This window comes from Heptranchias perlo, chromosome 1, assembly GCF_035084215.1.
Source record: "Heptranchias perlo isolate sHepPer1 chromosome 1, sHepPer1.hap1, whole genome shotgun sequence".
NCBI classification, from domain to species: domain Eukaryota; kingdom Metazoa; phylum Chordata; class Chondrichthyes; order Hexanchiformes; family Hexanchidae; genus Heptranchias; species Heptranchias perlo.
Genome location: NC_090325.1, coordinates 162,753,559 through 162,776,585, shown reverse-complemented (window position 1 = coordinate 162,776,585; position 23,027 = coordinate 162,753,559). Strand labels below are relative to the sequence as shown.

General features: G+C 42.0%; 1 protein-coding gene across 1 annotated transcript in view; it reads right to left on the bottom strand.

The window, feature by feature from the left end:
• Positions 1-23,027, bottom strand: part of exosc9 (exosome component 9) — a 64,251-nt gene that overhangs the window by 24,266 nt on the left and 16,958 nt on the right. The window contains exons 3-5 of the mRNA XM_067993105.1: positions 20,382-20,501; positions 14,209-14,311; positions 10,700-10,837 (exon numbers count right to left, since the gene is read on the bottom strand). Of these exons, the coding sequence (XP_067849206.1) occupies positions 10,700-10,837; positions 14,209-14,311; positions 20,382-20,501 (361 nt within the window). The remainder of the gene's footprint in view (positions 1-10,699; positions 10,838-14,208; positions 14,312-20,381; positions 20,502-23,027) is intronic.

Sequence of the window (23,027 nt, the reverse complement as noted above, 5' to 3'; positions counted from 1 at the left end):
TTCAATGCTGAGAAACCAGGCTCACTCAAATTGAAGGGCCTCCCAATAAGCTTGTTCAAAAGAAAGAGAAAACTTGTAGCACATTAGTACCAACATCCTATTAGGACAAACAGCAGGACAAATTCTTAAAATGGATGCCTGCTGAGTGACTTGCTTACTTCAGTACAAATCATGAGAGTAAATTTGACAACAGAGAATTTGAAGAAGATACACAATCCTTAAATTGCTTAAATCACTACTGGTGTTTGATCAAACATACAGCTACCACTGTACATAGTGAAAATCTATCAGATACAAGAAAAACAAAACCCAGAGAAGCTAAACAGATACTGTTATCTTCCCAATTTCCATGAAGACTGTGCCAATTTTCTGTCAGTTTAAATTTAAAATTGATTAATTTACAATGTAATTAACTAGGCTGTCACAGAGTGATGGACATGTGGCTGTGTTAATGTGTTTTAAAAAAATTTGTTCATGGGATGTGGGTGTCACTGGCAAGGCCAGCAGTCATTGCCCATCCCTAATTGCCCTGGAGAAGGTGGTGGTGAGCCGCCTTCTTGAACCGCTGCAGTCTGTGTGATGAAGGTTCTCCCACGGTGCTGTTAGGTAGGGAGTTCCAGGATTTTGACCCAGCAACGATGAAGGAATGGCTATATATTTCCAAGTCGGGATGGTGTGAGACTTGGAGGGGAATGTGCAGGTGGTGTTGTTCCCATGTGCCTGCTGCCCTTGTCCTTCTAGGAGGTAGAGGTCGCGGGTTTAGGAGGTGCTGTCGAAACAGCCATGGCGAGTTGGTCCTCTGGGCAGTACAGACATGCATCAGTGGGGGCTTGACAATGGGTCTCCATTGAATCCTCTTAGCCTGGGGAGGTGCATGTTCAACGAAGTCAATGAAGGATAGCAAGAAAGGACTGAGGGAGAAATAATTTCCTTTTAAGTTTCAAAGCTTTGCATTGTGTGTTAAAACAAGGACATTAAAGTTTACAAGGGAAAAATGTAGTGGTTCTTAGATGTAAAGTAGCAAATAAGGAACAGAAAAGCACTATATCAAAGGATAAACAGCTAATCTAGAAAACTACCCTGTTTAAAAGAGTTGCTGTTGATTTTAAAAAAAAAATCAATAAACAGTGAAAACTCCATTATTTACACTTCAATTATCCATCAGAATTTCTAAGCAACGAGTGAAGGAGATGTTACCTTGCTGCACAGTTCACTAAGAACAATCACCACCAGTCTGACGCAAATCTGCCTCACAATCCAAAAAGATTCAATGTGTTAATTGTAATTACGATTCTTCATTCCTATGTCTATGGAACGGCCATACAACGTCTGCAAGGCCAAAATTTGGGGAATCTCCATTATCTGCCAATTTCCATTATCTATCAGGAGCATTCCCAGCAATCATTGAGAACTGGCAAGATGCAATACAATGATCTTTTCCAGTCCTATACATTCCTATGTTATGGTGGATAATTCAGGTTTCATTGAGGCAAAAAAGTAGCGTGCAGAGATGGCTTTGCCAACCCCATTCAAGCAGAAATATAGACAACTAGTATTTATATAGCACCTTTCACATAGGAAAAAAAGCTCAAGTTGCTTTACAGAGGCGTAATCAAAAAAAAATGGTTCCTAAGCCAAAGGAGATATTAGGAGGCAACAATATTAGGAGGTGACTAAAAGCTTGGTGAAAGAGTTGGGTTTTAATTAGTGCCTTAAAGGAGGAGATATTGGAGAAATGGAAGGGAATTCCAGAGCGTGGGACTAGGCCCACCATGGGCAGCCATGCCATCACTAGGCAGCTGGAGGCATGGCTGTCATTGGAGGGGCAAAGGGAGGAGAGATTTCCAAATGCCATAGAAGAGGTTTTTTTTTTGGGGGGGGGGGGGGGTGGGGAAAAGAGGAAAAAGGACATTATAAGGCTGCAGGAAGTTACAGAGATAGGGAGGGGCGAGTCCATGAAGGAAGGGATTTAAACACAATGGTGAGAATTTAAATGAGGTTTTGGGGCACCTGGAGCCAATGTAGATCAGCAACGATGGAAGCGATCATAGAATCGTTACAGCACAGAGGAGGCCATTCAGCCCATTGAGTTCGGGCCGGCTCTCTGCAAGAGCAATCCAGCTAGCTAATCCCAATCCCTGCCCTTTCCACGTAGCCCTGCACATTTTTTCCTTTCAAGTACTTATCCAGTTCCCTTTTGAAGACCATGATTGAATCTGCCTCCACCACCCCCTCGGGCAGTGCATTCCAGATCCCAATCACTCGCTGCGTAAAAACGTTTTCCCTCATGTCACCTTTGGTTCTTTTGCCAATCACCTTAAATCTATGCCCTCTGGTTCTTGACCCTTCCACCAATGGGAACAGTTTCTCTCTGTCTAGACTCATGATTTTAAATACCTCTATCAAATCTCCTCTCAACCTTCTCTGTTCCAAGGAGAACAATCCCAGCTTCTCCAGTCTATTTAAGTCCCTCATCCCTGGAATCATTTTAGTAAATCTCCTCTGCACCCACTCTAAGGCCTTCACATCCTTCCTAAAGTGCGGTACCCAGAACTGGACACAATACTCCAGTTGTGTTCGAACCAGTGTTTTATAAAGGTTCAGCATGACTTCCTTACTTTTGTATCTATGCCTCTATTTATAAATAGATTTTATTTGTAAATTTCAAATAAAATCATTGGACTATAACTTGGTGTTGTAAAATTGTTTACAATTCTATTTATAAAGCCCAGGACCCCATATGCTTTTTAAACTACTTTCTCAACCTGCCCTGCCACCTTCAACGATTTGTGCACATATACCCCCAGATCCCTCTGTTCCTCTACCCCTTTCAGAATTGTGCCCTCTAGTTTATATTGCCTCTCCTCATTTTTCCTACTGAAATGCATCACCTCGCATTGTTCTGCGTTAAACTTCATCTGCCACTTGTCCGCCCAAGCCACCACCTCGTCAAGTCTATCACTATCCTCCTCACTGCTTACTACCCTTCCAAGTTTTGTGTCATCTGCAAATTTTGAAATTGTGCCCTGTACTCCCATGTCCAAGTCATTAATATATATCAAGAAAAGCAGTGGTCCCAGCACCGACCCCTGGGAAACACCACTGCATACCACCCTCCAGTCCGAAAAACAACCATTCACCACCACTCTCTGTTTCCTGTCATTCAGCATCCACGTTGCTGTTGCCCCTTTATTCCATGGGCCGCAATGTTAATAGCAAGCCTACCATGTGGCACTTTATCAAACGCTTTTTGAAAATCCATATACACCACATCAACTGCATTGCCCTCATCTACCCTTTCTGTTACCTCATCAAGAAACTCTTTCAAGTTGGTTAAACACGATTTGCCTTTAACAAATCTGTGCTGGCTTTGCCCAATCAATCCACACTCATCCAAAGTGACTTAATTCTGTCCCGGATTATCGTTTCCAAAAGTTTCCCCACCACCGAGGTTAAACCGACTGGCCTACAGTTGCTGGGTTTATCTTTACACCTATTTTTGAAGCAATGAGTGAACAGGGCTGCAAATTAATTGTTCAGTACAAATTTCTAAATTTATTCTATTTAAAGCAAACTATATTGACAAAATGCTGTTTAATGTTCAAACCTCACCCAAATTCTACATTCCCCCTTTCCATTAAGAGAAAGACATAAGACTGCCAATGTAAAACATGGACTATTGCACACCAGAATAGTGTTTCTGGATGTCATAGAGTCATAGAGTTATACAGCACGGATAGAGGCCCTTCGGCCCATCGTGTCCGCGCCGGCCATCAGCCCTGTCTACTCTAATCCCATATTCCAGCATTTGGTCCGTAGCCTTGTATGCTATGGCATTTCAAGTGCTCATCCAAATGCTTCTTGAATGTTGTGAAGGTTCCTGCCTCCACAACCCTTTCAGGCAGTGAGTTCCAGACTCCAACCACCCTCTGGGTGAAAAAGTTCTTTCTCAAATCCCCTCTAAACCTCCCGCCTTTTACCTCCCGCCTTGTCCTTGGGCCTGTTTCAGGCTTTTGTGGAATCTACAACTGATCAGGTATTATCAGACTGTGCTTCAATCATCATAACCTCAGGTGATTGCTCTCAGCATAAAAAGGTAGACTGAACATTACTGCTTTATAAGGGATTCATTAAGATAACTAAATTTAGAGATTCAATACTTTCCAGGAAAACAGATTCTATGAAGTCCCATGCTTTGGTTTTGGTTTAGGACCAGTTCTGGGGGAGATGGGACCTGTAGAGGTGGACGTATTGCACCTCAACGGAATTGGGACAAACGTCCTCCCGGGGACGTTCGCTCGTGCTGTGGGTGGGTGGGGGGTTTAAAACTAGTTTGGCAGGGGGAGTAATTATAGGCCAGTCAGTCTAACCTCGGTGGTGGGCAAATTATTGGAATCGATTCTGAGGGACAGCATAAATCGTCATTTAGAAAGGCACGAGTTAATCAAGGACAGTCAGCACGGATTTGTTAAGGGAAGGTCGTGTCTGACTAACTTGATTGAATTTTTTGAGCAGGCAACAAGGAGGGTCGATGAGGGTAACACGTTTGATATAGTGTAGATGGATTTTAGCAAGGCTTATGACAAGGTCCCACATGGCAGACTGGTCAAAAAAGTAAAAGCCCATGGGATCCAAAGGAAAGTGGCCAGTTGAATCCAAAATTGGCTCAGTCGCAGGATGCAAAGGGTAATGGGTGATGGGTGTTTTTGCAACTGGAAGGCTGTTTCCAGTGGGGTCGTGCAAGGCTCAGTACTAGGTCCCTTGCTTTTTGTGGGATATGTTATTGATTTGGACTTGAATGGTGGGGGGGGGCTTGATCAAGAAGTTTGCAGATGATACAAAAATTGGCCATGTGATTGACAGTGAGGAGGAAAGCTGTAGACTGCAGGAAGATATCAATGGACTGGTCAGGTGGGCAGAAAAGTGGCAAACGGAATTCAATCCAGAGAAGTGTGAGGTAATGCATTTGGGGAGGGCAAACAAGGCAAGGGAATACACAATAAATGGGAGGATACTGAGAGGTGTTGGGGAAGTGAGGGACCTTGGAGTGCACGTCCACAGATCCCTGAAGGTAGCAGGACAGGTAGATAAGGTGGTTAAATACGGGATACTTTCCTTTATTAGCCGAGACATAGAATATAAGAGCAGGGAGGTTATGCTCGAACTGTATAAAACATTGGTTGGGCCACAGCTTGAGTACTGGTCATCACATTACAGGAAAGATGTGATTGCACTAGAGAAGGTACAGAGGAAATTTATGAAGATGTTGCCAGGGCTGGAGAATTTTAGCTATGAGAAAAAATTGGATAGGCTGGAGTTGTTTTCTTTGGAACAAAGGAGGCTGAGGGAAGATTTAATTGAGGTATATAAAATTACAACGGGACTAGATAGAGTGGCTGGGGAGGACCTAGTTTCCTTAGCAAAGGGGTCAGTGACCAGGGGGCATAGAGTTAAAGTAATTGGTAGAAAGATTAGAGGGGAGCTAAGGAGATTTTTTTTCATCCAGAGGATGGTTGGGGCCTGGAACTCACTGCCTGAAAAAAGAGTGATAGAGGCAGAAACCCTTAACTCATTTAAAAAGTACTTGGATGTGCACTGAAGTGCCGTAACCTACAGAGCTACAGATGAAGTGTTGGAAAGTGGGATTAAGCTGGATAGCTCTTCCACAGCCGGCACGGACATGGGCCGAATGATCATCTTCTGTTCCGTAACTTTCTATGATTCTATGGGCACCAGGATGTAGCATTGGAAAGGACAAATAAGGTGCACAATGGATTGGGAGAGAAAGATAGCACTAGAATAAGAAATAATACGGTATTAGGTGGGATCAGATTAAGAGAGAGTACAAGAAAGTCTAAGATTGGTTTACAGTGCATGTGTGTAAATGCACGAAGCATCTTAAATAAGATTGGAGAGCTGCAGGTGCAATTAGCCATATGGTAATATGATGTTGCGGCCATAATGGAGACCTGGCTCAAAAAACGGATGGATTGGGTACTAAATATTCCTGGATACAAGATGTTCAGGAATGAATGGGAAAGGTGGGGGGTGCGGGGGCTGGCAGTATTGATTAAGGAGAATAATGCAGTGCTGGAGAGACAGGATATCCTGGAGGGGTCAAGGATAGAATCTATTTGGTTAGAGTTAAGAAACAATAGAGGTGCCATTACACTGCTGGGTGTATTCTATAGGCCACCAACTAGTGGGAAGGATACAGAGGAGCAAATTTGCAGGGAAATTACAGAGAGGTGCAAAAGCCATAGAGTAGTGATAACAGGGGACTTCAACTATCCTAATATAGACTGGGATAGTAATAAGCTATGGACTACTCTAAAGTAGAAATACTCAATTGGAGGAGGGCCAATTTCAGTGGGATGGGAACAGATCTGGCCCGGGTAAATTGGAATCTAAGATTGGCAGGCAAAACTGTAATTGAACAATGGGCGGCCTTTAAGGAGATGGGTCGGCTACATTCCAGGTACATTCCCATGAGGGAGAAAGGTAGGGCAACTAAAGCCCTGGATGACAAAAAGAGATAGAGAGTAAGATGAAGCAGAAAAAAGGGGCGTATGACAAATGTCAGGTTGATAACACAAGTGAGAACCAGGCAGAATATAGAAAGTTCAGAGGGGAAGTGAAAAAGGAAATAAGAGGGGTAAAGAAAGAATATGAGAATAGACTGGCAGCCAACATAAAAGGGTATCCAAAAATCTTCTATAGGCATGTAAACAGTAAAAGGATAGTAAGAGGAGGGGTGGGGCCAATTAGAGACCAAAAAGGAGGCAGAGGGCATAGCCAAGGTACTAAATGAGTACTTTGCATCTGTCCTTACCAAGGAAGATGCTGCCAGAGTCTCAGTAAAGGAAGATGTAGTTGAGATACTGGATGGGCTAAAAATTGATAAAGAGGAGGTACTAGAAAGGCTACCTGTACTTAAAGTAGATAAGTCACCCAGTCCAGATGGAATGCATCCTAGGTTGCTGAGGAAAGTAAGGGCGGAAATTGTGGAAGTACTGGCCATAATCTTCCAAACATTCTTAGATACGGGGGGGTGGTGCCAAAGGACTGGAAAATTGCAAATGTTACACCCTTTTTTGAACAAGGTTGTAAGGATAAACCCAACAGCTACAGGCCAGTCAGTTTAACCTTGGTGGTGGGGAAACTTTTAGAAATGATAATCCAGGACAGAATTAGCAGTCACTTGGGCAAGTGTGGATTGATTAGGGATGGATATGTTAAAGGCAAATCGTGTTTAACTAACTTGATTGAGTTTTTTGATGAGGGCAATGCAGTTGACGTGGTGTATATGGACTTTCAAAAGGCGTCTGATAAAGTGCCGCATAATAGGCTTGTCATCAAAATTGAAGCTCATGGAATAAAAGGAGCAGTAGCAGCATGGACACAGAATTAGCTAAGTAACAGGAAACAGAGAGTAGTGTTTTTCAGACTGGAAGGAGGTGTATAGTGGTGATCCCCAGGGGTTGGTACTAGGACCACTGCTTTTCTTGATATATATTAATGACTTGGATTTGGGTGTACAGGGCACAATTTCAATATTTGCAGATGACACAAAACTTGGAAGGGTAGTAAACAGTGAGAAGGATAGTGATAGACTTCAAGAGGATACAGACAGGCTGGTGGCATGGGCACACACGTGGCAGAGGAAATTTAACACAGAAAGATGCAAAGTGATACATTTCGGTTGGAAGAATGAGGAGAGACAATATAAGCTAAAGGGTACAATTCTAAAAAGGGGCACAGGAACAGAGAGATCTGGGGGTATACGCACACAAATCTTTGAAGGTGGCAGGGCCGATTGAGAAAGCGCTTAAAAAAGCATACGGGATCCTGGGCTTTATAAATAGAGGCCTAGAGTACAAAAGCAAGGAAGTCACGATGAATCTTTATAAAACACTCGCTCGGCCACAACTGGAATATTGTGTCCAGTTCTGGGCACCGCACTTTAGGAAAGACGCGAAGGCCTTAGAGAGGGTGCAAAAGAGGTTTACTAGAATGATTCCAGGGATGAGAGACTTTAGTTACGTGGATAGACTGGAAAAGCTGAGGTTGTTCTCCTTGGAGCACAGAAGGTTCAGAGGAGATTTGATAGAGGTATTCATGAAGGGTCTAGACAGAGTACATAGAGAGAAACTGTTCCCATTGGCAGAAGGGTCAAGAACCAGAAGACATAGATTTAAGGTGATTGGCAAAGAACCATAGGTGACATGCACTACCAGAGGAGGTGGTGGATGCAGATTCAATCATGGCTTTCAAAAGGGAACTGGATAAGTTCTTGAAAGGAAAAAATTTGCAGGGCTACGGGGATGGGGCAGGGGAGTGGGACTAGCTGGATTGCTCTTGCACAGACTCGATGGGCCGAATGCCTCCTTCTGTGCTGTAAACTTTCTATGATTCTATCTTCAAGGCAGTTACGAGGGGCATATTATATGCTGCAAAGAAAAGGGAAAGGAGTAGGGAGTTGCCTGCCCTAGTATTATCTTACTTCAAGGTCCATCTGCACTTTAACATTAACCATGTCTACACACAAGGTCTATTCAGTTGAACATCAAGAATAGATTTAAAATCACATTCAAAAATTTTTGGGTGCACTTCTACTTGGCCAATTGAGCAGTCAGTTCCAATATATCCCCCTATCCATCCTCCCCCCATATTATTTGAAGCACAGATCAAGGAAATGAATATTATTCCCTCACCATTACATATCTTCCTTCGTTGCCCACCAAAACGCTTCTTCACCACAAAAGGAAAACATTCAACTACCACTGCTCCTTTGGAGTCAAAGGAGTTCTTAACTTGCCTTGCTGTAGGCAGACGACTCTTGCAGAAAAATCTCAGCTCAAATACAAAACTCTGTTTCTCTGTTCAGACTCCAGAGATTCACCTACTAACTTGGAACCTGGTACAAGATACAATCACCACGGCCACCCTGTTGTCTCTCCTCTCCAACAAATTTAATCCAGTGCCATACTCAGATGAGCCTAAAGTCCTTATACTCTTTTACTCCCAGAAAAAACTATTCTTCCCTATCAATAAGACCTGAATTAGTCTGGATCAATCTACCCAGAAGGGCCCAACTCCTATTTGAAATGCTCTCTGCCTCCTCCCGCCCTTGACTTGAACTCAATTCAAAAGATCACAACATAAATGTCGACATGCAGACCATTTGGCCCATCTTAGTTTATTGATTTAACCACAAACACTTCAGTTTATATTAAGTTAAACTTTTAATAGCAGGAATCAACTGTCCAGACACTACTTTTACCAGTGCCATTGACACCATAAATGCTCAACTGAATTATTAATTACCAAGTGTCTCACGAGTAAAAGAGGTATGCCAGTAGAGAAAAAAGTAAACTGAAACAACACTGTAGTGTTACTTCCAACAGCTATCTCATACACAACTTGCATTTATATAGCACCTTTAAAGTAGTAAAAAGTCCCATGGTGCTTTGCAGGAGCGTTTGAAAACACAATTTGACACCGAGCACATAAGTTGATATTAGGACAGGTGACCAAAAGCTTCGTCAAAGAGGTAGGTTTTAAGGAGCGTCTTGAAGGAAGACAGCTAGTGAGAGAGTCAGAGGTTTAGGGAGGCAATTCCAGAGCTTAGGGTCTAGGCTGCTGGAGGCACAACCACCAATGGTGAAGCGATGAAAATCAGTGATGCCCAAGAGGCCAGAATTGGAGGAGCACAGAGATCTCGGAGGGTTATAGGGCTGGAGGAGGTTAAAGAGATAGAGGGGGGAGAGGCCATGGAGGGATTTGAAAACAACTGAGAATTTTAAAATCGAGGCGTTGCTGAACTGAGAACCAACGTAGGTCAGCGAGCACAGGGGTGATGGGTGAGCGGGACTTGGTACGAATTAGGATACGGGTCGCAGAATCTTGGATGAACTCAAATTTATGGGAGGCCAGCCAGGAGAGCACTGGAATAGGTGAGTCTACAGGTAACAAAGGCACAGATGAGCTGAGGCGGGGCGGAGATGGGCGATGTTACGGAGATGGAAGTAGGCGATCTTGGTGATGGAGAGGACATAGGGTCAGAAGCTCAACTCAGGGTCAAAGAGGATGCCAAGTTTACGAACAATCTGGTTCAGCCTCAGACAGCAGTCTGGGAGAGGGATGGAGTCAGTGGCCAGGGAACAGAGTTTGAGGCGGAGACCAAAGACAATGGCTTCGATCTTCCCAATATTTAGTTGGAGGAAATTTCTGCTCCTCCAATACTGGGTGTCAGACAAATCAGAGGCAGTGGAGGGGTCAAGAGAGGTACATTCAGCAAATGCACATCTCAGCCATTTCTAACGCCCACATGGTTCTAACCTCAAATAGCTACCCTTTGTTCCACACAATGCCAGTTTTTACTGATATTCAACAAGAGATTTGTAAATTTTCGATATGACTTAATGTTTATTTATATAGTAGCCCTCCTTGTAGCAAGGGTTCTGTTAGATAGAATTAACATAGAAAAGTTCTTTCTATTAGTGAGGGAAACTGCAAACAATGTCTGTTATAATCACAGGTATGGAATGTTATAATAGTTAACAGAAAGGTATTAGATTAATTATATTTAAATATTTGATTAGTAAGTAGTTCACAGACACAACTCTGCCTACATTGTACCTTTTAAAAATTATTGTTCCAATTTTAAAAATATAAAGACAATTTTCTGAATACTCACCACAGTGACTTCTTCTCCTTGGATGGAGACATCAGGTCTTTTGAAGTGAGACAATGCCACAATGGCTGCTATGCTCGCAGCATCAATAATGTTGCCATCATGGTTTAACAAGTGCAAGTCTACACGAATCTGCCACACCTAGATGAGAGAATCAAAAAAGAAAATTAATCTAACTAACTTACATAAATGAAGAAAGAATGTTTAGCGAGACTGAAGAAATAACTTGATTAAGCGCAAACTTGGGACAACTTCGTAATGTGAATGTCAGCAGGTTAATTTATTTAATTTTTTTTTTTAAAAAAAGGACCTCCTGATACCTGAAGACTCAAGACTAGATTTTCCTGATCCTTACTCCCAGGAAATGCCAATTTCCCTGGGTACAAAGGGGAGAAGGAAAAAGGGGAGGAGACCCATTTTAGTAGGTCTCTTACCACTTTTACATTCTCCTGGGATTTTCCCGAGCCATTGGACCAATACTAATAACGTGGAAGAGATTGTTTTTGACAGGTAGGTTTTCCAGCAGGATCACTGGCTGGGCTCTCCAGCACAGGGCCACCGAGAAAAGCATGGTACCTGGCTTGCTCCAGAACACCTGCCAACAAGAGAGTCTGCAAGTGTCCCGGGCTAGGCTGAAAACTTAAAAAGGTAAGAAATTTTTTCAAAAGTTTAAACTCTTTCCCTCCACCCCTGTAAGGAAAGGCTTGCAGGTGCACTTCATATTCCTGCCCCTTCTCTCACCACTTTGAGTGCATTGCTCCTGTCCAATGATGTGGGTGAGTAGGGGGTGGACTCGAGTTATTGCTGCCTCCTCAAATATGTCATGCAAGACTGCTCCTGCTATACTGATCAGCAACACGGTCTCAAAATACTCAAAACTGTTCAGCTGTTTCATACCTACAATATAACATTGGAACAGTATGAACCCTAATGTCAATTAAATCATATTTAAACCTCCACAGATGTGAATATAAAAGTGAGTAAACTTGCTTGTTCGCAAAAAAGTGCAATTGTTCTGCACTATTTAAGCACCAGGACCCTAATTCTAAGGCTGCATTGTATTTTTTCAAATGCAGGATGACTGCTGAAAGTCAATTATAGTCAACTTATTAAACAGGTACACCTGTAACATTCAGTTTATTACCTTAATATATATGAAATGTGATTTAATTTTTTGTTTTAGCAGAAATATTAAACATTGAGTTTCATAATATTTCAGCAGGATCATTAGTACACAAACCCTGGAATCTTGTTTGGTTTCTCAACTGGTGTGGATATTGTTTTGGATAAATGCAGCTATGGTGACAAGAAACTGGAAAGTTGCTTCGTTATTGATGTTGCGGTGGTAAGGATCACGGCACTCCATAGACAGTACAGCTGAGAGGTCACTGATATACAACAGGCTGCTACAAGATAAAAAATGTAGATGGAGCAATATGTTGGGAGGGGTGAGAGCACCATGTTGTTGATTCTAGCTACCTCGGCATGGAGACCCCCTGCTTCCCCAGGGCAGGAGGGAGTGAATCAAATGGAAAGTCACCCCAAGCCGCTCTCACACCTTCCGGCAGCTGGATTGCAGTAACACTTGGGTCATGTTCTCTGCCCATCCTCTTAGCCACGGCCCAAAGAGAAAAACAGAAGGATTCTGCTAATTAAAAAAAGAACAAACTTGCATTTATATAGTGTCTATCATATCCCAAAGCGTTTAACACCCAATGAGTTACTTTTGAAGTGTAGTCACTGTGGATATGTAGGCAAATGTGGCGACAAGGTCCTACAAACAGTAAATGAATGAACGACCAGTTAATCTGTTTTTGCTGCTGTTGGTTCAGGGAGGTATACTGGCCAGGCCATTAAGAGAACTTTCTGTTTTTCAAATAATGCCATGAGATCTTCAACATCCATCTGAACAGGCAGAAAGGACTTTGGAACAAAGCAGCACTTCCTTGGTACTTGTCTAAAGTGGCAGCTGAAGTCCTGGAGTGGGGCTTGAACCCACACTCTTTTGACTCAGAGGCAAGACTACCATCACTGAGCTGATACAAAAGTTTAAAGGAAAAGTCATGGTGATTTCAATCTGAAGAATTTAAAAAATGATTTTAATATGGTCAATTGGTGTTTGTTGCAATTTTAGTTTATACTACATAACCAAACCTCAGGAGCGTCACATGCTAAAAGTGATAGTGACTCATTTGAACCTATAAATGATCTATTTTGAGGTATAGCTTCATGTTTAAATGGGTTTGGAATCCGCAGTGATCTTGCTGAGTGCAAATATTCTACTATTTCCCTGATACTGACAGTCTTGTACAATGAACATAAGCTGCAAACCTTTGCAAGAAGCCATGTGGCAGCTTAAGGTCAAGATCCATATCTGAATGTTGCATCTTGCCATTTGGAAGTACAGAGAAGCCTCTGGAAAAGAGCATTGCAGTCAAATGATCCAATAATTCAATTTTTAGCACTAAATTTCTACTTTGCTTCATTCAAGTTACTGGATAACTCAAAATTTGAATCACAAAAATGAATGAATTATCAGGAGTAGTCTGTATGGCTCCTTGGTTCAGCATTGATTTTAATGCTTTTTACTTATTATTAGCTGATTACTGATGTTTGGATGATCTAGGTACACATCTGGAACATAATGTTGTGGATGAGTGCAATCCCAGTTTCCTCTTTCCAAATGCTTTTTTCTTGGCTGTTATTTAAGCAGTCAGTTATACCATATATGGCTGCTTACACTAGGTCTAAGTGTATAAACATGGGCATGTTACTCAAGATCACAAGATAGGTTTGTATCTTGATTAGGGTACTTCAGGTCACTTGACCCCCCCCCCTCCCCTTCTTCCAGAGTGCTGCCTACTGTTGCAACATTGTTGCAAAAGAATGGGGCCCCTTCCTGCTTAATGGGCCATTTTCTCTGGATGGGAACAGACTGTTCTAGGCTCAAGGGGGTTTAAACTTAGAAGGAAACAGGTGCTATGGAAGGGGAAGAAAAAAATGACAGCTTACTTACAAAAGAGGGGGCGAATATAATAATGAAGTAGTATTGCAGGAGGAGAAGACTTAGCTGCAAATTAGAAGGGACTATAAACCAAACCTATGGGGACATGAACCCTTAGCGGGATTGAATCCTTAGACGCCGATGATCTGTAGCTGCCTGCTTGGCAGACAATATAGATTGACTGTGGGTGAGTTTATATATTTTTTTAAGCTATATTGCTGTGTGTACGTAAACTGCTCTGTTATATGCCTGCCTTTTTGCCAAACTAAGCCACCTTCAGTGAGGTTTATGTATGTGGAGAAATCTGATGCTAAATAAACAATTAATTATTTATTTAAACAAATCTATTTATTGGTGTGGTTAACTGTACTCAAGCCTAGGGCACAAATCCCCACTCACTGGCTAGTGAACTGCAGTCTGGTTCACCAGAGATAGCAGTCAGAAGGGAGATACTTGAGATAGAAGTTCTCAGCTCCTGATCCTATCCGTCATGATAATTTCTTCTCACCTTTGCACCTGCTACAACACACAGGGATTCGGTGTCTATGCACTTGGAATTCCTCAGACACCTCTCCAACAGCCGGTTCAGTTTAACTAATAACTCGGATTGCCTGGAAATCAGAAAATTTAGACACTATTATTGCAAAATAAATTTCCGAAAAAAGAAAACTACAGATAGCTGTCATTACACATTCATACAGCAGGGGCAAGGCAGTGCTTTAATAAAGATGATACAAATTCTAACAAGGGCAACTGAGAAATAATACAACTGGAGAAGCAAATGGTTAGTGGGGGCGAAATTGGTCTTCGATAGTAGCGCAAAACGGACAACAATGGAAAAGAAATTTGTGCGAGGTGTAAAACGGGCTGCCAATTCACGATCACGGGAGACCAAATTCACCCCCGGTGTCTTTAAAATCTTGTCAATTGTTTACTTGCAATGCAGCTTTTCCATGATTTTACATCTATCTAGTTTTGCATGTACACTTTCAAAAATAATCAGACATTAACAATATGCATAATTAATCTTCTCCTTAACTGTAAACTGTCTTCATAGATTAAAAAGTTCCATATTTTCAATTCTGATTCTTCTACAACAGTTCAAGCAATTCATTCTAGATATACATAGCTTAAAAAAAAATCAGGGTTTACACATCGCAATGCATTTCCATGCAGAGTAAACTATTAAATATAAATGAACATTGATAAAAATTTTGACAATGTCTCGAACTCTCTTACCAGTTTAAGTCTAACTTATTTTTAAAACCGAGGCCCACGTTCTCTTGTGCCAATTTAAATGAGTGAAGCACTTGCAAAAAATAAAACAATTTCAAATATTTTTTTGCCAATTCTCCCTTTAAACCAGACTTGCTTCTCATCATTAACTAATGACCTCTGCTGGATGCCAGGTGAAGACTGGTGCAGGTTTGGTTGTAATACTGTAAAGGCTTATACATGGGCACTTGGGTGAGGTACCAGAAGCTGTCAACCGCCACAGAACTGCACTCCAGTATCAATAGCCATCTTTAGGAGAGATGAGAAAATTTGAGGGGTGGCACACTGCTTGTCACTTTCCAACACACTACATCTTTACAGAGATATCTCAGATCGGCACCAGAAGGAATGAAGTGTTTTCCTCACAAAAGCTGCGTGCACATGCTTACATTTGTGGGACAAGAAAAAAGATGGATGGTAAGTTAACTGTTAAACTGATGGGTCTGTAGTTACTTAGTTTCTGCCTCTTTTCTTTCTTCAATAATAGAAGCATCGAAAATAGGAGTAAGAGTAGGCCATTCGGGTCTGCTCCGCCATTCAAAATGATCATGGCTGATAGTCTAACTCAGTACCCTGTTCCTGCTTTTTCCCCATATGCCTTGATCCCTTTAGCATTAAGAAATAGATCTATCTCCTTCTTGAATACATCTAATGACTTGGCCTCCACTGCCTTCTGTGGTAGAGAATTCCACAGGTTCACCACCCTCAGCGAAGAAATTTCTCGTCATCTCGGTTCTAAATGGCATACCCCGTATCCTGAGACTGTGACCCCTGATTATGGACTCCCCAGGCATCAGGAACAACCCCCTGCATCTAGTCTGTCGAGTCCTTTTAGAATTTTATATATGTTTCGATGAGATCACCTCTCATTCTTCTAAACTCTAGGCCTAATCGACCCAATCTCTCCTCATACGTCAGTCCTGCCATCCCAGGAATCAGTCTGGTAAACTTTCGTTGCACTCCCTCCATGGCAAGGACATCCTTCCTCAGATAAGGAGACCAAAACTGCACACAATACTCCAGATGTGGTCTCACCAAGGCCCTGCTCCTATACTCAAATCCTCTTGCAATGAAGGCCAACATACCAATCACCTTCCTAACTGCTTGCTGCACCTGAATGCTCGCTTCCAGCAACTGGTGTACAAGGATGCCCAGGTCCCGTTGCACCTCCCCTTTTCCCAATCTATCACCATTCAGATAATAATCTGCCTTTCTGTTTTTACAACAAAGTGGATAACATCACATTTATCCATGTTATACTGCATCTGCCATGTTCTTGCCCACTCACCCAACTTGTCTAAATCACATTGCAGCCTCTTTGCATCCTCCTCACAGCTCACATTCCACCCCAGCTTTGTGGCGTCTGCAAACTTGGAAATGTTACATTCCGTTCCCTCATCCAAATCATTGATATATATTGTGAATAGCTGGGGCCCAAGCACTGATCCCTGCGGTACCCCACTAGTCACCGTCTGCCACCTGGAAAAAGACCCGTTTATTCCTACCAATTCTCAATTCATGCCAGTATATTCCCCCCAATCCCATGTGCTTTAATTTTGCACACTAACCTCTTGTGTGGGACTACATCAAAAGCCTTCTGAAAATCCAAATGCACCACATCCACTGGATCTCCCCTATCTATTCTACTAGTTACATCCTCAAAAAACTCCAGTAGATTTGTTAAGCATGATTTCCCAAGCATAAACCCATGCTGACTTTGTCCAATCCCGTTAATGCCTTCCAAGTGTTCTGTTATCACATCTTTTATAATAGACTCTAGCATTTTGCCCACTACTGATGTTAGGCTAACTGGTCTGTAATTCCCTGTTTTTTCCTTTCCCTCCTTTTTTAAAAATAGTGGGGTTACATTTGCCACCCTCCAATCCGGAGGAACTGTTCCAGAGTATATAGAATTTTGGAAGATGACCACCAATGCATCCCCTAGGGCCTGATAATCTACATCCCAGGGCCATTTCCTTTAGTACTCTGGGATGTAGATTATCAGGCCCTGGGGATTTGTCAGCCTTTAGCCCCATTAATTTCCCTAGTACTATTTTTTTTAAATTTTACTTATACTGGTTTCCTTCAGTTCCTCCCTCTCACTAGAACCTTGGTTCCCTAACATTTCTGGCAGGTTATTTGTGTCCTTTGTGACGACAGAACCAAAGTATGTGTTTAATTGTTCTGCCATTTCTTTGTTCCCCATTAGAATTTCCCCCATTTCTGACTGTAAGGGACCTACATTTGTCTTCACTAATCTTTTTCTCTTGACATATTTATAGAAGCTTTCACAGTCAGTTTTTATGTTTCCTGCTAGTTTACTCTCATACTCTACTTTTCCCCTCTTAATCAATCTCTTTGTCCTCCTTTGCTGAATTCTGAACTGCTCCCAATCCTCAGGCTTGTCGCTTTTTCTGGCAATTTTATATGTCTCCTCTTTGGATCGAATACTATCCCTAATTTCTTTTGTAAGCCACGGTTGAGCCACCTTTCCTGTTTTATTTTTGCGCCAGATAGAATCATAGAAGTTTACAACATGGAAACAGGCCCTTCGGCCCAACATGTCCATGTCGCCCAGTTTATACCACTAAGCTAGTCCCAATTGCCTGCACTTGGCCCATATGCCTCTATACCCATCTTACCCATGTAACTGTCCAAATGCTTTATAAAAGACAAAATTGTACTCGCCTCTACTACTGCCTCTGGCAGCTCGTTCCAGACACTCACCACCCTTTGAGTGAAAAAATTGCCCCTCTGGACCCTTTTGTATCTCTCCCCTCTCACCTTAAATCTATGCCCCCTCGTTATAGACTCCCCTACCTTTGGGAAAAGATTTTGACTATCTACCTTATTATTATATAGACTTCTATAAGATCACCCCGAAACCTCCTACTCTCCAGGGAAAAAAGTCTCAGCCTATCCAACCTCTCCCTATAAGTCAAACCATCAAGTCACGGTAGCATCCTAGTAAATCTTTTCTGCACTCTTTCTAGTTTAATAATATCCTTTCTATAATAGGGTGACCAGAACTGTACACAGTATTCCAAGTGTGGCCTTACTAATGTCTTGTACAACTTCAACAAGTCATCCCAACTCCTGTATTCAATGTTCTGACCAATGAAACCAAGCATGCTGAATGCCTTCTTCACCACCCTATCCACCTGTGACTCCACTTTCAAGGAGCTATGAACCTGTACTCCTTGATCTCTTTGTTCTATAACTCTCCCCAACGCCCTACCATTAACGGAGTAGGTCCTGGCCCGATTCGATCTACCAAAATGCATCACCTCACATTTATCTAAATTAAACTCCATCTGCCATTCATCGGCCCACTGGCCCAATTTATCAAGATCCCGTTGCAATCCTAGATAACGTTCTTCACTGTCCACAATGCCACCAATCTTGGTGTCATCTGCAAACTTACTAACCATGCCTCCTAAATTCTCATCCAAATCAGGAATGAATAATTGTTGCAATTCCTGCACACGTTCTTTAAATATTAGCCATTGCCTATCCACCGTCATCCCTTTTAGTAAAGTTCCCCAATCTATCAGCCAATTCGCACCTCATACTTTCGTAATTTCCTTTATTTAGATTCAACTACTTCACTCTCCATCTTAAATGAGGAATTCTATCATGTTATGGTCGCTCTTCCCTAAGGAACCCCGCACAACAAGATTGTTAATTAATCCTTTCTCATTGCATAATACCCATCTAGGATCATCTGTTCTCTGATTGGTTCCTCAACATATTGGTCTAGAAAACCATCACAAACACACTCCAGGAATTCCTCCCCCACAGTATTATTGCTAATTTGGTTTGACCAATCTATATGTGGATTAAAATCACCCATGATTATAGTTGTACCCTTCTTGCATGCATCTCTAATTTCCTGTTTAATGCCCTCCCCTACATCTCCATTACTGTTTGGAGTGACATTTGCAATTTTCCAATCCAAAAGGCACAATTCCTGAACCTAGAGAGCTTTGGAAAATTATGACATTGCATCTGCAATTTCCTTATCCATTTCTTTTAATATCCTGGGGTGGAACCCATCAGGTCCTGTCTATCAAACTCCATTATAGTTCCGCCCCTTGACTTATTTTTAAGGTTCCCTTGTACCGGTATTTTGTCCTCTTCGTCCATTGTGAAAGCAGATATAAAGTACTCATAACAAGTCTATAATTTCCTTATTTTGCACTATACTCTTGCCAACATCTGTCTTTAATGGGCCCACATTTCCCTTTACCACTCTCAATATATGGAGACGTTCATTGATCAACTCTCAAGATCAATGCACTGGATTATTAATTGTGTTACCCAAAGCAAAACAAAACTCACTTAACGAAAGGGCGTTGGATCTTTCATTGCATTTCTACAGTTAGATCTGAGATCATTTCAAGGATTTGCTCAAATGCAAGCCTACTATAGGGAAACGGCTGTCACAATAAATCAGTCTTCCCAGCAGAAAGTTACATCCATTATTATAATCACTAATTCACTTCCTATAAAGATTATAGTTTCTGACAGTTATGCAGGAAAAAGCCTTGTCTGATGAAGATTCACAACCACATTTACAACAAGAAAATCTCTCTGAATTAGGAATGATTTTGAAGGGGGATGTGAAGACGTTGGATCAAGGCAGGATCCTGTTCGGCTACGATGATCCCGATAGTTAAATGGAGTAAAGTTGTTTCTTGCACAAAAAAAAAATTGAATTATCCAATAATTTAAATTAAACAATATAAATAACACAGCAAAGTAGGAATTTAGTGCTAAAAAGTGAATCAGATAATCTGAATTAACAGCAGTAGACTTTAGCTCTCTGACTCACACAGTCAAGGCTCATAAATGATTATAGCAACCTGGGCTAGGTGCCAGAGAGCAGCAAGTGTCCATGAAACCATGCCTCAGCAAGATGTCGACATTTTCAAAAACAAAGTAAGTACACATTTTGTGTTACCCTTAACTGGAACATGTAAATGAGAGCCACACTATTCAAATTAACATACCATAAACTTAAGCAAGACTGTATAAAACATTGGAGCATTCAGCTCTTGAAATAACCAGTTTTGAAACTGCCATGTGGCTGCGTACCTAAATATTTCAACCTCCAAGACAATTACCACCAAGATTGGGACAAGAGAGTGTGCTTATAAAAACTGAATGCCCACTTTCAGCTAATACATCAATTCAAATATTTTCAGTAACACAATGGATCACATTATGTGTTAAAATGAGAAGAAAAGAACAAAGAAAATAATTTTAGTGTATCAGGTGTCAAAAGCCTCTCCCGTATTCAAAAATATAAAAAGCACTTCTGGTGTCAAAAAGGAAAAACTCAATGGTTGCTGGAAAGTTATTTACAATTGTAATCTTCCACAGTTGTTTACATGCCAGACTAACCTGCCAGGTTCAAACGCAGGAGAAGCCATTGGAGAGAGCTCCAAGTTGAAGAAGATGATGCCTTCTGTAGGTCGACTAAGTTTCGGAGTAGCAAGTTCACATGACACTTGTGCAAGGACCCTGAAATGACATTTGAAGACAAATTAGGCATCTTTTACTTTGACTCCAGAAAATAATAATAATAAGCAATATCAATCATACTGAAGTACAGTACTGTATTGTCAGATATGCCGTCTTTTAAATTAAACGTTAAACCAAGGCCATGTCTACCTGCTCAGGTGGACGTAAAAGATCTCGGCAACATTCAGAGAGGAGCAGGGAGTTTTCCTGGTGTCCTGGCAAAAATAATGTTTTTTTGTAGCACTCCTGTCCCACCTTTGTCCAATGATAAGTTTTATTTCACCATTAGCCCGCTCTTTGCTGCCATGCCTCTTTTTCACTGCCCTTCCTGCTTCAAAAAACATTTCTTTTCCCACAAGTTGATGGCAGCAACACCACCATTCTGGTCAGTTGCTCCATCTGCGGCCCCAGTCTGCCTCTTCACCTCCACTTCCCTAAATCCAATGCTGCCTCTCAACCACCGGCCCGCTTTGGACAGGCACTACAGTTTCATTCTTGGGAGCGGTTTCCCTCCTCATCTGTGCAGCACCAAGGATTTTCACTTTATTTTTCATCGACTGCCACAAGACATTAGCTTTCTGTGTGGAAATCGTACGGCTGAAGCAGACCTGGTGGCACTTGGCATCCCAGCAAAGAACCGCATACAAGTGCTGTAGTCATAGGGGATTCGATAATTAGGGGAATAGATAGCATCCTCTGCAGTTGCGACCAGGAGGTTTTTTTTAAATTCGTTTATGGGATGTGGGCTGAACCACTGCAGTCCGTGTGGTGAAGGTTCTCCCACAGTGCTGTTAGGTAGAGAGTTCCAGGATTTTGACCCAGCGACGACGAAGAAGGGCGTGTTGCCTACCTGGTGCAAGGATAAAGAATATCTTGAAGCGACTGGAGAGGAACTTGGAAAGGAAGGGGGAAGATCCAGTTGCCATGGTCCGTGTTGGGGCCAATGACATAGGGAAGAAAAGAGGAGGTTCTGCTAAGAGAATTTCAGAAGCTAGGAACTAAATTAAAAAGCAGGACCTCACACAAGAAATAAGAGCAGGAGTAGGCCATACGGCCCCATGAGCCTGCTCCACCATTCAATAAGATCATGGTTGATCTTCTGCCTCAACTCCATATTCTTGGATTCCCTTAGCGTTCAAAAATCTATCAATCTCAATCTTGAATACACTCAACGATTGAGTATCCATAGCCCTCTGGGGTAAAGAATTCCAAAGATTCACAACCCTCAGTGATAAAACTTCTCATCTCAGTCCTAAATGGCCGACCCCTTACCCTGAGACGATGCCCCCTAGTTCTAGACTCTCCAGCCAGGGGAAATATCCTCTCAGCATCTACCCTGCCAAGGCCTCTCAGAATCTTATATGTTTCAATGAGTTCACCTCACATACAAAAAACTCCAGAGAGTATAGGCCCATTCTACTCAATCTCTCCTCAGAAGACATCATCATCCCATGAATCAATCTAGTGCACCTTCGTTGCACCGCTTCTAAGGCAAGTATATCCTTCCTTAGGTAAGGAGACCATAACTGTACACAGTAATCCAGGTGTGGTCTCATCAAAGCCCTGTACAATTGCAGCAAGACTTCCTTATGTTTGTACTCCAACCCCCTTGCAATAAAGACCAACATACCATTTGCCTCAGGGATTATTGGATTATCTCGGGATTACTACCCAAGCCATGTGCTAATTGGCATAGGGATAGGGAGATCAGGAAGGAGAATGCGTGGCTGAAAGACTGGTGTGGGAAGGAGGGGTTCCAATTCATGGGACACTGGCACCAGTACTGGGATAAGAAGGATCTGTACCGTTGGGACAGGCTCCACCTGAACCGGAACGGGACCAGTGACCTAGCAGAAAGGTAAATAGGGCTGTCACTAGGACTTCAAACAAGTAAGATGAGGGGAGTGATCTGGCAAAGATAACATATGTCTGAAGAAAAATTAGGAAGAGAGTAAAGGTTAGACCAATCAATCTAAGGTAACAAATGGTCAGTGAACAATTACAGTTATCGAACACAAGTACAAAATGACTGTTAAAAAGAAAAGGGAGGGGAACAATCAGTAAAAACAAATCAAAATTGCCTGTACACCAATGTGCACAGCATCCAAAACAAAACGGGGGAACTGGGGGCAATAATTAATAGTGAGGAGACAGATGTGATAGGGATAACAGAAACTTGGCTATATATGGGACAGGGCTGTCAGTTAAATATTGTAGGATGTAACGTATTTAGAAAGGATAGGGAAGGAAAGGGGGGTGGGGTAACTTTACTAATTAGAGACAACATAATGGCAATAGAAAAAGGAGACATTAGTAACTAAGATAGAAACAGAATCTATATGGATTGAGACAAGAGAGAAGGGATCGATCACGTTAATACGGACTACCCAATAGTGGAAGGGAAGTGGAGGATGAAATATGTAGGCAAATCTATGAAATGAGTAAAACGCATCAAATAATAATCATGGAAGACTTCAACCACCCCCAAATAATCTGGCAAGAAGAGGTGGGGAAAAGAGGAAACGG